Source organism: Hemicordylus capensis, chromosome 4, assembly GCF_027244095.1.
Source record: "Hemicordylus capensis ecotype Gifberg chromosome 4, rHemCap1.1.pri, whole genome shotgun sequence".
NCBI lineage: Eukaryota > Metazoa > Chordata > Lepidosauria > Squamata > Cordylidae > Hemicordylus > Hemicordylus capensis.
Genome location: NC_069660.1, coordinates 165,697,873 through 165,710,292, shown reverse-complemented (window position 1 = coordinate 165,710,292; position 12,420 = coordinate 165,697,873). Strand labels below are relative to the sequence as shown.

The window sequence follows — 12,420 nt, the reverse complement described above, 5'->3', positions numbered from 1 at the left end:
CCTAAGCATTTTTTTAAAAAGATGCAGCTGTGAAGGCTGCAGTCTGCCTCAGCAGACTTGTGAGGGAAATGGTAAATCCTAAATCTCTCTTGGTGAACCCCTCCTGTATTCTACCAAAGAAAACCACAGGGCTCTGTGGGCGCCAGGAGTTGAAATCGACTCAACGGCACACTTAAGGGCACACAAGAACAAAGGGAAAGTGCTGCTGGATTAGACCAACCAGCCAGTTTCTTTCAGGAATCTTGCAAGCAGCACATATAGACATCAGCCCTCCCCTGTTCTTTCCCCCCAGCATGTGGTATTCACATCCATCTGAATATTGCCTCTGAACATGGAGGCAGGCTTTGGCCAGCTATTTAGCTATTAATAACCAGTGACAGACATATCCTCCATGCATTTGTTTAGTCCATTTTGAAGTTATCTAAGCCAATGACCATCAAACACATTCTTGTGGCAGCAAATTCTATGTATTAAGTATGTCTTGTATGAAGAAGGACTTTCTTATTGGGTGTCCTGAATCTCCTGCTGATCAAATTCATTGGATGATCCCAAGTGCTAGTATTATGAGAGAAGGTGAAAAATTCCTCTTTTCCATATGCATCGTTTCCGAAAACTCTGTCATGGACAGCCCCCTTGGTAATTTTGTCCTAAACTGAAAGGTTTCAGATGTGTAAGCCTTTTTCTCAAGAAAGGGGCTCCACCCCCCCACCCCCGATAATTTTTATTGCTATTTTCTGTACCTTTTCCAGGTCTAAGGTATCATTTTTCAGACTGGGGAATGTACAATAAATGCATTAAAATTTCCATGGTGGCTGGCTGGCTGCAAATTGAATGGTTGCAGATGGATCGAGTTTGGAGAGCGGAGCCAGATGACAGTCGATCTCGGCCAAATGATGGAGCCCACCCATCCTGCCCAGCTGCCTGACCTCCCCCTCCGCTGCAGCCACAGGGAAATAATAAGATTCTTCACCCTATCTTATACACAGGTGCAGTTCATAGCTAGTCTTGGAATACTGGCCTTCCAGTATACTCTATCGCATAGCTTGACATCTCAGTTCTATAAAGGCCTATTTAAGTACAGCTGGGCAAAGTAAATTTGGTGGTCTGAATGACAAATTTTATGGGCCTGCTCAGTGAGCTGCAGTTCCTAAAGCTGCTTGGGGAGAAGCCATGGTTTAACATCTCTGTCTATATACGGTGGAAGTTTTGTCCTCCTTTTGCAGCAAAGTGCTGCATGTTTTGCCAAAGGGCAGCATGTGCTTGGCTAGCAGAAAATAATTACCACCCTTGCAGTTTTGTACTCTTACCACTAGGAGACACTGTGGCTGAGCTTTCTGCTCAAAAGAAGGGTTTTTCACTTATCACTGTAATATATAGCCATCATGTGTGGTCCAGGGTTAATTTTAATTAACAAAGGAGTTCATATGAGCACACACTTCAAGCAGCATCCATCTTGTGGCTTACAGCTAAAAAAAAAAAGACATTCTGAGCATGCTCAAAGATAAATCCACTGAACATGCTCAACAACCCAAGTAAGCGAGACTACTAACAGTCTGGAGGTAAGAATCCTAAACCTCAAAAACAGTTTCAAATCTATGAACTGTTTCAAATCAATATAAGTGGTATTTATTAGAGAACTGCATTCTAGATAGGAAAGTGAGGAGATGGGAAGAGAAGGGATAGAGGAAGGAAGTAAGTCCCCGAGATTAGCAATCTACACATATCAAAGGGATAGTGTCAGAGCAGTAGAGAAGGGATGACCAATGTCTTGACCCTCTAGCCCTCTGACTCACTAGTCTGTCCTCCTATGTCACTGAGACAAGAGACAGCTTATAGTCCTTCACTTCCAACAGATACAGGAGCATTGTCTCCAGTAAAATAACGTGAATATTCCACTAACTAAGTGAATATCACAGGCATTCAGGAACAGAACAAAGACTGAGCATGTTTGCCCAGTGTTTGTTTATTTATTGTTCAAATTTTATACTACCTTTTGTAAGGCATCCCAAGGGGGTTTACAAAAGTGGCTTGACTGTTTATTTTACTGTATTTTAAAACAAAACTCAGTTAAAATCATATTTAAAACCTTAAAAATCAGTTAAATGGTAAAAACCCATTAAACACACACACACACACACACACACACACACACACACCCATAAAAAAGACAAACAGAAGCAGGAGAGCTGGGAGACCCGGCAGCCCCTAAGAAGTAAAAGCCTAAACAATACAATGGTCTTTAGTTGTTTTTTAAAAGCAGCCACAGATGCCAAAGAGCAGGCCTTCACAGGGAGAAAGTATTCCAGAACCTGGGGGCATGAACAGAGAAGGCCCTGTCCCACTTGCACGGCAATTTAGTATTGGAATGCAAACTACCACCTCCATATTCCAGGGTACTGCAGAATAAATGGACTCTGGATTCTTAAATCTATTTTTTTAAAAAGAACTCAATATGACTCTTCTAACAAAAATGTGCCTTCTTACAAGGGTAGCCAACATAACACTAATGTTTAAAAATGTAATTGGTGATGGCATTGCAGGGATGCTGTGTACGTGGATGTCAGCATGGTTATGATATCTTTTGTTTCTGCTGATACTATGGTTTTTATTATGGTTCAGCATATGACAGTATGTTATTGGGAGTGTGCAGGGTTGCACCTACATGACTGACTTTACTCTGGTCTTAGGAACCCACTGGTCTAGTGAAGGTCACAGCACAGGATCAGCTTGTCTGCCCAAGTGCTATGCCAGTTTGCCAGTGTGATTGTCTTTCAAGAATCAGACACACAGAAACATCCAGGCCAGTCCAATCACTTACCATCCCAGGAGCTGGACTCCATCCAGTCAGCTGAGTTGAAGAGGGAGGCTGTGCCTCCATAGCAGGCATTGGTGGTGTCAATGCCTTCAATGTCTGTATTTCCAGAATCCTCAAAGAGCTGCATCAGAACTGTTTTGACAGCCTTGGACTTGTCAATGATGGTCTCTGTGCCAACCTCCAGCCGGCCGATAGAATCCCAGGAAAGGTGGCTCCTCTCCACCAGACGCTGCACTACAGTCAGGCACAGAGAGTTGATGTCCTCATGAGCTGCACAAAAGCCCATCTGCTTCTGACCTAGGCCCACTGTGTATTTCCCTGCATCTACCCCGTCATATTTCTCCAGCTCAACCTGGTCTACATACTGGGAAGGGAAGTATACCTCCAGAGCAAGGATGCCCACATCCTTGGGCCATGAGGAGACAGTCTGGGTTGGGTGATGCACAGAATCTGTGGAGAAACTGCAAGGCAAGCAGAGAATAGGGTTTCCTCACAGATCACAAAGAACCTTAATGTCCTAAGAGGCACACATGACTGTACACCCACCCTTACAAAGCAGACCCCAGGAGCAGCAGCAGCAACAATATTAAATATTTATATACTTCTTTCCAACAAAAGTTTCCAAAGTGGTTTACATAGAGAAATAAGTAAGTAAATAAGAAAGATGGATCCCTGTCTCCCAAGGGCCCACAGTCTAAAAAGACACACAAGACAGACACCAGCAACAGTCACTGGGGGTACTGTGCTGTGGGTGGATAGGGCCAGTGTCTCTCCCCCTGCTAAGAAAAGAGATTCACCACATTAAAAAGGTGCCTCTTTGCCCAGTTAACAGGGGAAAGCAGCTTGCAAGGGGCCTTGTTTGTCTCAGAAGAATGCCCCCGTGGCAGAGACCTTCAAAGCAGCAGTACTGTTTTCTCTCCAGAGAGTCAAAAAGGGACGGTCCCCAGGATCAATCTGCCTGGCCTTCTCTGCTGTGGGTGGAGTGAGGGAACCTCAGAGTCATAGTCCATTTTAATTCAAACCTGTACCTTAGGGTCAATTAGCCACAATTACTGCTGCCACTCATGTTTTCTATAGTATCAGTTTTGCAGTGTGACTTACAATGCCTACTATTTTTGTCCTCACAACCCCCTCAGGGTGTTATTCGCAGTTCTTTCCATTTCACAGATGGGGGAAGTGAGAGTGAGACAGAGAGGCTGATCATGTGCAGCACCAGGATCCAGCTGAATCCCAGCACTGCCCTCCCCCACAACCTGACTTTGAACCTTGCCTTTGGCCAAGGTTAAGCAAGCCTGTGGTTCGCTTAACCTTGGCAGGTGACCATCTGGGCAATTGTTGCCGGGCTAAAAGCCTCCCCACCCCACCCCACCCCGGCCTACCACCTTTTCTGGCAGCGAGCTGAGGGGAAAGAGTGGCTGTGTTGAGTGTGGTGGGTGCTGTAATGTGAGCAGTCACCACACTGGTTCAGTCCAGCAGTACAGCACACCCTGGGATGCAGCGGGGAGGGCATCCTCCTCCCGCTCCCAGCTACAGTCTTTGCCTGCTCGTGTGGGCTCATGGCGCGGCAGGAGCACAGGCAGTCTCTCCTCATCTGTGGGGGAAGGCAGGGAAGCTTCTGCCTTCCCCCCAGCTTACCTGCCTCCCAGCCCAGGTCGTGTGACTTGGCCAAGGTTATGCAATGACAGAGGTGATGAAACTCTCTCTCTCTCTCTCTCAGTCTCAGTCTCTCAAAAATAGATGTCGGCATCCTGGGTGAGCTGCAGTCTGTACCCATCCAGTGCAGCAGGGAATGAAGCCATAGCCGCCCTGCATCTCCTGATGTTGCTTTCTTGCAACTGGTATTCAGAGGCATATTGCCTCTGAACCTGCAAACAGTCTATCTATCTATCTATCTATCTATCTATCTATCTATCTATCTATCTATCTATCTATCTATCTATGAGATTTATACCCTGCCCAAACTTACATCTCTGGGTGGCCAACATTGGTAAAACTGATAGCCAATCACTGATAAACTCGTCAGCTTTGTTTGTTGCCGCATAGGATTAGGTGCCTTCTGATAAACAGTGGGTGCTACAGTCTCCCATCTCTTCATTGGCCTCCTTTCTATTCCATATCCTAACCTTAAACCAAGGTCTTCCTGTGTATAAATCTCACAGAATGTTATCAGGAGGTTAATGTTTAATACAGAGGTCTTTGATTACATCACTGCAAGGTCAACATTACTGGACAGGGCTGAGGATCAGGTCCAAAGGGCATATGCATTATTTTTCAAGCAAAATTTGTATTGTTGTCTCTTAACAAAGACCCCAAACAATTCATATGCATTTGGATTCCTCTGCTCATGGCTCCACTTCATCAATATTTCCCACTTCAGTTAGAATCCTGTTCTAAGACCCATTATTGGATGCAGTTTTTTGGAATAACTTTGTAGGAATATGAAATAAAAAATAAAGGAGAAAAGCTAAAACTACATAAATTCTGCTGGAAGGATCCCCGAGAACGAATTGCAGGGATTTGCCTCCTATTTGCAGAATTTGCAAAAAGAAAAAGAAAAAGAAGTAAGTGGATTTGGTATTTGGATATTTTCATGTGCATTCCTTTGGGGAGGAAAAACATTATCTTTGCTAATACTTGCTAACTGGGCAAAGATGCAGCTTTTAAAGTGGGGTATAGCAGGGGGAGAGCAAGTGTCCCTAATCCACCCCAGCACAGCATCACTCCAGTGGTTGTGCTGATGTTGACCTTGTGTGTTTAGATTGGGAGGCCTTTAGAGACGTGGAACCACCATCTTATTATCTCCATAAATAATTCTCCTAAATGTACCCATCGCTACTCCCATGTGTGGCAGCTCGAGAACGGGGCAGCCAGGCTGGGCGATCAGCCGCAGAGGAAAAGTGGTGGCCAGGCCGCCCGCTGAGGGAGAATAAACTGGGGCTGGGGGACAAAATGGGGCTGAAGGTGGGGGAGAACAAAACTGAATCCTTTGGAAATAAACACATGTGATATCCTTCTTGTGTGGTATTTCCATGTAAGATATTCCCCTTAGGGGATAGAGCAGCTCTGGGAAGAGCAGAAGGTTCCCAGTTCCCTCCCTGGCATCTCCAAGATAGGGCTGAGAGAGATTCCTGCCTGCAACCTTGGAGAAGCTGCTGCCAGTCTGTGCAGACAATACTGAGCTAGATGGACCAATGGTCTGACTCAGTATATGGCAGCTTCCTATGTTCCTGTTTCAAGGCACGAACTGTATTGCTCCTGCCCAGCCCTGGAATAAATTGCTTCCCAGTGCTAATCAAACTAGGGCATGATTTTCATTTTAAAGTATATATGAGGCAGTCTTGTTGGCCTTTGTGAATCTGTGACTCCAGTATTCATCATGGTCAAAGCATAATTCTCTAGTCAGTTTCTAGACACACATACAGAAGCTTCTATGAAAAGTGCTGGTTACACAGACTGAAATTGTCATGGTTGTCCTATGTTGTCCCCATCCCTTGCTTGACTTACCTGCTCTGTTGCACTACTGCTGGAAAAGGAACTGGCCGAAGTGGCCTCTGCAGTGCCCATTTCACCTGCAAGCAACACCTGGTGTGGGCGAAAAGCCGGAACATTTTCACAGGCTGGTTGGGTAGTCAAGCTAGGCTGGAGAGCAATTTCGTTTCCCAGGCCCACTGACTTTTAAAGAGATTCCCCGGGCCCCCACTGCAGAGCCCAGCTAAGTCCCTCCCTGCTGTCATCAAGCGAGCCAATGCTATGTACTCCACTATTGCCCAACTAAAGCCATAGCGTATTGACAAATCTGACAAGGCTTCAGCACCTTTTTTGCAGCATCAGCCTTCAGTAATAGAGTTTCTTTACTTTAAAGAACCTGGAGATGTCTAAGCAATGAGCCCTCCCATTTCACCCCTCCTGTTGGAACCCTGTTGTCGTTAAAAAAGAGTTACCCCTGTTTTTCATACCTATATTGTAATGCCCCAAATTGGACAGTACTGGAGCTGGGTTTATGCTTTGGGCCCCCACAGAGCAGCAGTGGGGACAACTGCTAGTTAATTATCAGCCTCTTAATACCTAGAAACTGTCCAAAAAAAAAAAAGTGAATGAGTTCCCTTAAATAGCATGCGTCAAACAGGAAGGGAAGTATCCAAGAAGCAGTGGGCTTTTACACAGAAGTAGCATTGCGTTGTGCCTACTGCCAGGAAGAACTGAGTGGGTCTGGCTGTTTCAGTTTATCTGATCCTTGCAATCTACACAGTTCCCAAGCACTGCCTGAGCTGTCCCCAGCAGGTCAGGGGAATCAGGGGTGAAGAAGGCTGCAGCAGGGTTAGGGCAGGTGGTGTCATCCACAGTGGGGAAGGATATCCAACCTCCTCTTGCTTCCTAGCATCTTGGTTTGGTGAAGAGCTAGTTTTGGAACATGGAGAAGCCAAAGGTACCAAGTGACCTTGCAGAGTTATGTTCTTTGCCTTTGCCTTCACAGGAAAAGAGGTTAGAGAGATCATGAATTAATGGATATGTGAATGTGGAATGTTATCTTGTATTATATTATTCCGTTCCTGTATTATAGTCTAGAATATAATCCTATGAGTTATTTAGTGGCTCCCTTGACCTGTTGCATGGTGGCCACTCTTTCCCTTCTTCTTGAGCAATTTGTAGTTTATCTACACATTGAGGACATTCACACAATCAAAAACTGTGTTCTACCCAGGTTTGGAAGCTGTGTGTGCTCCCAATTTTAGGTTGTGTGGAACCAAGTTAAGAGGGAAACCTGGGTAGCTTTTCCTCCTCCCTTGCTTCCACACAACCGAGAATTGGGAGCTCACACAGCTCCCAAACCTGGGTAGAATGAATTTTTGATTGTGTGAATGACCTCTGTCTCTGCCAGTGGCTAACTGGTGTCTTCTGAGGCAGCTGGATCATCTCAAATATAAAGACTCATCTCCTTTAGATTCTTGGAAGTTCAACATTGAATATACTGTCATCTGACTCTTTTGATCTCTTCTGATTTAATGTATTTATTTGTTATATTTATATACCTCCCGATTCCAGAGGCTGTGAATTGTTACATGGCACAAAAATATGCTGTATTGGAATCGGTAACTTAATTCTATTTTTGAGGGACTCACATGACAAGAAACTATTCTTACAAAGCTATGACTGGATTTCCCTTTAAAAAAAAAAAAGTTCAATTCAAAAAGCCATATGAGAAGGTGCAAAAAGTATCAAGGAATGACATTTGGGAAAGGGTTTTAACCTTCCTCCCCTTGCACTGTGTTTCTGATCTAAATCTCTCTTCCCCAAAGGGGGAAACATACATGTGTATGGCGCTGCAGTCAGTCAGTCACTTTATTGTTACGGACACAGACCAGTACAATATAAACAGTACATTAAGTAAAAGATTAAAAGAGCTTAAAATACATTTATATCTAAAATTGAAAAAGTTAAGACAGCAGTAATTCCTTATTAACCAATCGCCGACGAGTACTAATAGCAGCAGCACAGTATCTAGCAACAATATTTGTAACTGTAAGCTCAGAGTCTGTCAGTAGCAAAGAACAATAAAAGTGGCTCTGACGACCTGGAAATTTACCTAATAATGGTGTAATAAATGCTTCACGGATATCCTTATAAAATAAGCAAAATAATAAAACATGTTTGATGGTTTCAATCTGCTCCAAACCGCAAGGGCAAAGCCTCTCTGAAAAGGGGATCCCCTTATAACGACCCTCAAGAACCGCTGAGGGTAGACTATGACAACAAGCTAAGGTAAAAGCTGCTCTGTACTTAGGGATTTCGAGCCGTGTCAGATAATTCATTGGGGAAAATAAATATCTACGTTCTTCTGTGATATAGAATCTTGAGACCTTACCAAGATCAGTTTGTCTCTCACAATCCAAAATTCGCTGTTTAATTAACGATTTTGCTTGATCATATCCCACATTACATAGGAATAAGGAGGAAAGGCCCAGTGTAGTTATTTTAGCCTCAATAGTCTGAATCCATCTAAATCGATGATTGTCTTGTAAAACTAAAGGGGCTAATCCAGCTGGATGATAAACTAGTCTAAGCCAATAACCTAAAATAGTCAACCAAACATTGGCCTCAACCTTAATCATACCTGTCTCCAGGCAGATAGCAGCATTAGATGCAAATCTTGGAAGGCCAAGTGCAGTTCTTAAGAATTTAAACAAGTTTCCATGTTTGGAAAAAGGCCCAGCTGTGCTCCATAGAGAAGTTGGCCTAATGGCTTAGCTTTAAACAGTTTAAGGGCTGCAGGTAGGTAGTGGCCTCCTTTTGTCCTAAGATATTGAAAGATGGCCAACGAACTTTTCTGCGCATTAGAGGCAATGTAGTTCCCATGCGCTTTTCTGGCGCCACTAGCCTAAAAGATTACTCCCAAATACTTAAAGAATGTCACTTGTTCAATTGGGTGTCCCTCAATTCTCCATACATGTGTCTTAGGTCTCCTAGCGAAGGCCATAATTTTGGTTTTCTGCAAGTTAATCACCAATCCATCCTTTTTACAATATAAGCTCAGTGCCCTCAGCGCTTTTCTTAGACCAACCGGTGTCCTAGAAAGAATAACAGCGTTATCTGCGTAAAGCAGGCTAGATACATGTCTCCCTGCTAGTTTAGGAGGGTGAAAGTCTGGGTTGTTAATGTGAGCCACCATAGCATTAATATAATAATTGAATAAAAGTGGGAAGTGATCGCTGTTGAACCTAGGGGTGACCTCTAGGCTTTCCACATAAGGCAGAAGATTCTTAGAGATAATAAAATAGTCAATTACACTCATCTTAGTACCTGCAAGGTAAGTAAACTCGGTGGGGTAATCTTTGGGGCATGATCCATTCAGTATGGCAAAATTAAGGTTAATGGTCACGCAGCTCAAGCACAAACCTGCATAATTAGAACTTTTGTCCCTTGAGAGATGGGTAAAATGAGCCCCGCAGTGGTAAAACTGCCGCCCTGTAACCAGAAGGTTACAAGTTCGATCCTGACCAGGGGCTCAAGGTTGACTCAGCCTTCCATCCTTCCGAGGTCGGTAAAATGAGTACCCAGAATGTTGGGGGCAATATGCTAAATCATTGTAAACCGCTTAGAGAGCTTCGGCTATAGAGCGGTATACAGTGGTCCCTCGACTTACGTAAATAATCCATTCCAAATGCACGTTCGGAGGTTGAAATTTTCGTAAGTCGAGGAGCGCACCACGGAAGTCTCAAAGGACTCGTAATTCGAGGAAGCCGCATCTAAACATGCGTAGGTCGAGTAAGCAACTACTTCCGGTAAGCAACTACTTCCGGTCTTTTTGTCGCTCGTAACTCGAAAACAACGTAAGTTGAGTAGTTCGTAGGTCGAGGGATTACTGTATAAATGTAAGTGCTATTGCTATGTAAGTGCTAAAAGGAAGCCCATCATTCTCCAAACTATTGGGAAAAACCTTCTGTTGTGCATATAAAGTAGGATCATCTGGACCTATCCTCGCATTTAAATCCCCACCAATCAGCACAAAAGCATCAGCAAAGGACAGAAGAAGGTCTGCAATATAATTTTCCAGCTCAGACCATATTGCTCCAATTTGCGATTTCTTTTTTTGTGGTGGAAGGTAAATATTAATAATCAGCAATTTAAGCCAACTAAATTGAATCAGGACAGCCATAACGTATTGATTAAATGAGGAGAGTAGTCTCAAAGATGCTCGCAACGAGGTGGCCACCAGAACACACAGGCCATCTTTACACCTGCCTTGTCCGGCCCCTGACACCGCTTTAAGGGTATACGATTGAAATCCATTAAATGTTAGATCTACTGGGGACCAAGTCTCTTGTAATAAGATGATATCATAGTAAGTAAGGAATTCCCTGAATGAAGGGTCTGATACAGAGGAAAACCAGCCTGCCACATTCCACGTTAGAAGCTCTATTTTACATTGTTTTTTAGGATGTCATTGTGTATCCATTAGAGCATCCCCGGATGCATGGTCATCCATCCTATTGAACATATTCAAACTACCAACTTTATCAATTTGAGTTAATGGTAGTTGAAAATCCTTTGGGACTTCTGAAAAGGGTACTTCTATTACATTATCTGACAAAGGTAATATCGCAATTTTTTTAATGACAGTAGGAAATTTCTCAGGAGGCTGAAGTCCTCCAGGCACATTTCCATAATCCAGGCTTCTATGAACCAGAACATCTTTTAAATAAATTAATTTAGCTATAATTTCATTTTGCTCATTAACCGGTAAATTCCCAAAACTCAAAATCAGTGCTTTCTCTTCTGGTAGGAAGCCATCGAGGTGCTTAACAACAACCTCCGGTAATTGAGTTTGAGATTGTCTAATATGCCTTATGTATTGATCATGAAAAACTCTGGTAACTCGTATATTATAACCCTGGAATACATATTTATAGCTTAGCAATTTAAAAGCCATTGCCTTAGAAGAAAAGGTTACTATAGCACGAGCAGTTTGATAGTTATAAAACAAACATTGAATATCAAGAATATCTTGAGAAGTAAGAAAAGTTAGATTAAATGTTCTCATTAACTGAATAAGATGCACCTTACAATCTCCCTGATGTAAGAGCCCTCTAGGCTTAGGAAAATTAACAAAAGCTACTTTGTGGGGAATCAACTGCAAGTGACATAGATTTCTGTCTCCTGAGTCTTTAAAGTTTGATGATTCCAGTAATGGAGGCAGCATCCTTGAAGGGGGAAGCTCCTGAGATTTATCATCAGTGCTTGTATTCTGGGTTAGAACTTCAAGTTTCTCAAGTGACCCCTCAAAATGAGTACCCGCCTCAGAGTTTTGTTCTGGGTGAGGAGTTATTACATTCATCATAGAGGGCTTCCTCTCCTTCATACAGTTCCCGGCTTTAACTTTTTTGTCACTTTGAGGTTTTTGCTGTGCCTCTAGAATCTTGAACAGTCTATTAAAATTCATCTTTGCTCTCTGTTTTGACAAGGTAGGAGACTTCATGTTTTTACTTTTCTTCTTCATTGTGCTCTTTTTCTTCTTCATTGAGCTCTTTTTCTTCTTCTTAGATAATTGTGTGACAGGGTGTGCTGGTTTCATCTTAGCCGGATGTGAAGCAGTCAAAAATGAGTTGGGAGTTAGATGATGGGGAATTATCATTTGCTGAGTCATCCCTTTTAATAGTAGAAAGTTGTAGGGCTACTTCAGTAGGAGTGCTCAGAAGGTTCTTGCATTCCTCCAAGAAAGCTTTAATAAGAGGGATTTCTACAGACCAAGCGGAAGCAAGTTTGTTGATTTGCTCCTGCTGTTTAATCAAAATTTCAATAGTAGAAAGAAACCACTGGGCTTGTACCTCACACGTAGAGTCTCCACCAACAGAAACAGGAGAAGTTTGACCATTTACATTTTTGTCATTACTCCCTGGATCAGGCAATAATGACCCAGAGTTTGCAGTATCAGCATAGGCAATCTCCTGAGCCAGATTAAGACACATATTTTGAGGGTCCTGAGTATCCTCAAAACACAAGCAAAAGGGACCAAGTGATCTATCATTGTCAGAGATAATCTCAGAGACAATCTCAGTCTCTTCTGTAGGCTTTGCAACAGTCAGAAGGCTTTATAAGCGGAAAAAAGT

The 12,420-nt window shown here is 43.2% G+C and overlaps 1 protein-coding gene and 1 long non-coding RNA gene across 5 annotated transcripts in view; one reads left to right on the top strand and one right to left on the bottom strand.

Annotated features, from left to right (window-relative positions):
* Positions 1-6,473, bottom strand: part of HMGCS2 (3-hydroxy-3-methylglutaryl-CoA synthase 2) — a 28,341-nt gene extending 21,868 nt beyond the window's left edge. The window contains exons 1-3 of one of the 4 annotated variants that reach the window (XM_053247983.1): positions 6,320-6,473; positions 3,198-3,276; positions 2,819-3,049 (exon numbers count right to left, since the gene is read on the bottom strand). In XM_053247983.1, the coding sequence (XP_053103958.1) occupies positions 2,819-3,049; positions 3,198-3,276; positions 6,320-6,379 (370 nt within the window). In that variant the 5' untranslated portion in view covers positions 6,380-6,473. Of the gene's footprint in view, positions 1-2,818; positions 3,277-3,916; positions 4,092-4,781; positions 4,872-6,319 lie in introns of those variants that run through there. The other 3 variants (XM_053247982.1, XM_053247984.1, XM_053247981.1) reach the window with 3 other exon arrangements.
* The window catches only part of LOC128323967 (uncharacterized), a 27,135-nt gene continuing 19,829 nt past the window's right edge, over positions 5,115-12,420 (top strand). The window contains exon 1 of the long non-coding RNA XR_008306554.1: positions 5,115-5,376. This is a non-coding gene — a long non-coding RNA (uncharacterized LOC128323967). The remainder of the gene's footprint in view (positions 5,377-12,420) is intronic.